The sequence below is a fragment of the Drosophila persimilis genome, unplaced genomic scaffold (assembly GCF_003286085.1).
Source record: "Drosophila persimilis strain 14011-0111.01,24,50 unplaced genomic scaffold, DperRS2 tig00000000-arrow-pilon, whole genome shotgun sequence".
Taxonomy (NCBI): Eukaryota; Metazoa; Arthropoda; class Insecta; order Diptera; family Drosophilidae; genus Drosophila; species Drosophila persimilis.
In genome coordinates, this window is record NW_020825288.1 from 14106304 (window position 1) to 14108294 (window position 1991).

At 44.7% G+C, this 1991-nt stretch overlaps 1 protein-coding gene across 1 annotated transcript; it reads right to left on the reverse strand.

Moving 5' to 3' along the window:
• Positions 1-619: 619 nt before the first annotated feature.
• LOC6587627 lies at positions 620-1373 on the reverse strand. The gene is made up of 2 exons (XM_026985811.1): positions 1323-1373; positions 620-1261 (listed from the first exon to the last, which is right to left on the reverse strand). The coding sequence occupies exons 1-2, from the start codon at positions 1371-1373 to the stop codon at positions 767-769; spliced, it is 546 nt and encodes a 181-aa protein (XP_026841612.1). The 3' UTR covers positions 620-766.
• Positions 1374-1991: the final 618 nt, after the last annotated feature.

Consider the following 1991-nt stretch of genomic DNA (forward strand, 5'->3'; position numbering starts at 1 on the left):
ACCGATCATTAGCATAAAGCCACAACGGCGACAGGCAATCGTCTCGGGCTCCGTCTGCGGCTCTGCCTGTCTGTGCTGGGCGTTAGCCGAACCAATCCGAACCAATCCGAGCCAATCCGAGGAAGGATTAGCAGAAAATGTGCACATCATCATCGGTCCGGTTCGGACCGATCCTTTCTTCTCCTTCTCTGCTGATCTCGAGTTCGTTCTGTAGATTGCCGATCGGACAAGTGATCATATCGCAATCTCCGGCATTGATTCTTGGCCCGGAAAATGGGTCCAAGCCGAAAGCATATCGTATTTCCCTGGAAATCATTTCAACTGTAATCACTGGATTTGCCTATCAATGCAGCTGAATCGATCCGTATTGATGGAGGAGGTGTTGCACTGGCGGCTGCTGTCTCTGATCTCCGGCCAGCCGAATTGTCTACGACTGCAGATCGGATAGCAGCAGCGGGAAGATAGGCTAATCTTTTGGCACTCACAATTGTGGGGTTTCCTGAAAATGTTCTAGAAATCCAGTGTCCAAAGTGTTTTTGGCACTTGGCTATCTTGATTGCTGAAAATCTGTGGGATTTTAGGTCTTTGAGACATCACAGAACTTGATACGGATCTGATAAATTCTGTATTGAAACATGGTTCAAGTAGATCTATTAGAGATTTAACAATCGTTTGGATTTCAGGTGATTAGGAGAGATCCAAATAGTATATGGAAAAGGTGCGAGATCTGCCGACTGATCGTACGATTCCTGTCCTGTCTTTAGGGCTAATCTCGATCCACCACATGGGTAGTTACTTCAAGGACTCCTGCACTTTTGCCATTCTTGAAGAAATACGATACTCCCTTCATGTAACCCCGCGGCATTACAGACGGCCACTTGGACGTGTTGAGAAGAATGTCCTTTAGATAATACGTGCCCTTTGGTAACGGACATGGCGGTCCATCGACGGGAAAATCGATGTTCACTCCGACCTTGGCACTGTCCGCAAAGTACGGCAGATACATCTTGAATCCCTTGCAGGCGGGCGTCATGGGCATCGAGTAGGGAAGCTTCTTGTAGATGCCACTGCCACTCGTATCGACGTATGCCTCGGCGTAGAATGAATATTGATCATCGTCCATGTCTTCCAGTAAGCTGATTGTTCCATTCATCTTGCGGTCACGGCCTATGAGACGCACTTTGCTGACATCCCAGACTCCGTCGCTCAGCGAAATGAAGGACACCAAACGGGCATCGTAAGGCTTTAATAGGAAAAGCGTCTGTAGGATGCACAAGGATTATACCTTTAGGATTGTCTATATGCTCTTTCTGATACGTTACATAGGCTTCGGCAAATAGCAAAATGAAGACCGACAAAATCAACGCCGACATTGTTGACCTCCAAAGATTGAATTAGGAACTGAAAGAATCAGTTTAGTTTATCATGTTTTATAGGATTAATAAACAAACTAAACTTAATTACTTTGTTTTTCTGATGGTACAATGTATTCATTACTACTCGTATCTGTCCATCAAACACGGATACAAAACATGTAAAGCAAATGCTTATCCTAATAGAGCTCTCGTTTTTGTATATCTACATCATGTTTTCCCATGATGATTTCATTCTGGTTTAGAGCTTATTCAGAGCTTATTTCAACAACAGCCCTCCTTTAAATGGAATAGCTATATAGCATGGAAAAGCGGGAACTCGTAGGTATATTGCAAGAAAAATGTTTATAGAAATATGCCATAATCTCTGAAGATCAAACCACTAAAACTAAATCATAACTAATCTTGGATCCACATCAGAACGATCAGCAGTGGCCCCATCTGAGGCACTTTGGGCTACTAATATCTGCACTACTTTTACGGCTTATCCTTTGAATTGCTTGCGCCACTTGACTACACGCCTGTGCAGATCGAGGATCGGTGCTGCCGGGCCCCGATCGCTACATGATATCAGCTCATTCCATACCATAGCATACCCATCCCCGCCAGGCGAAAAGT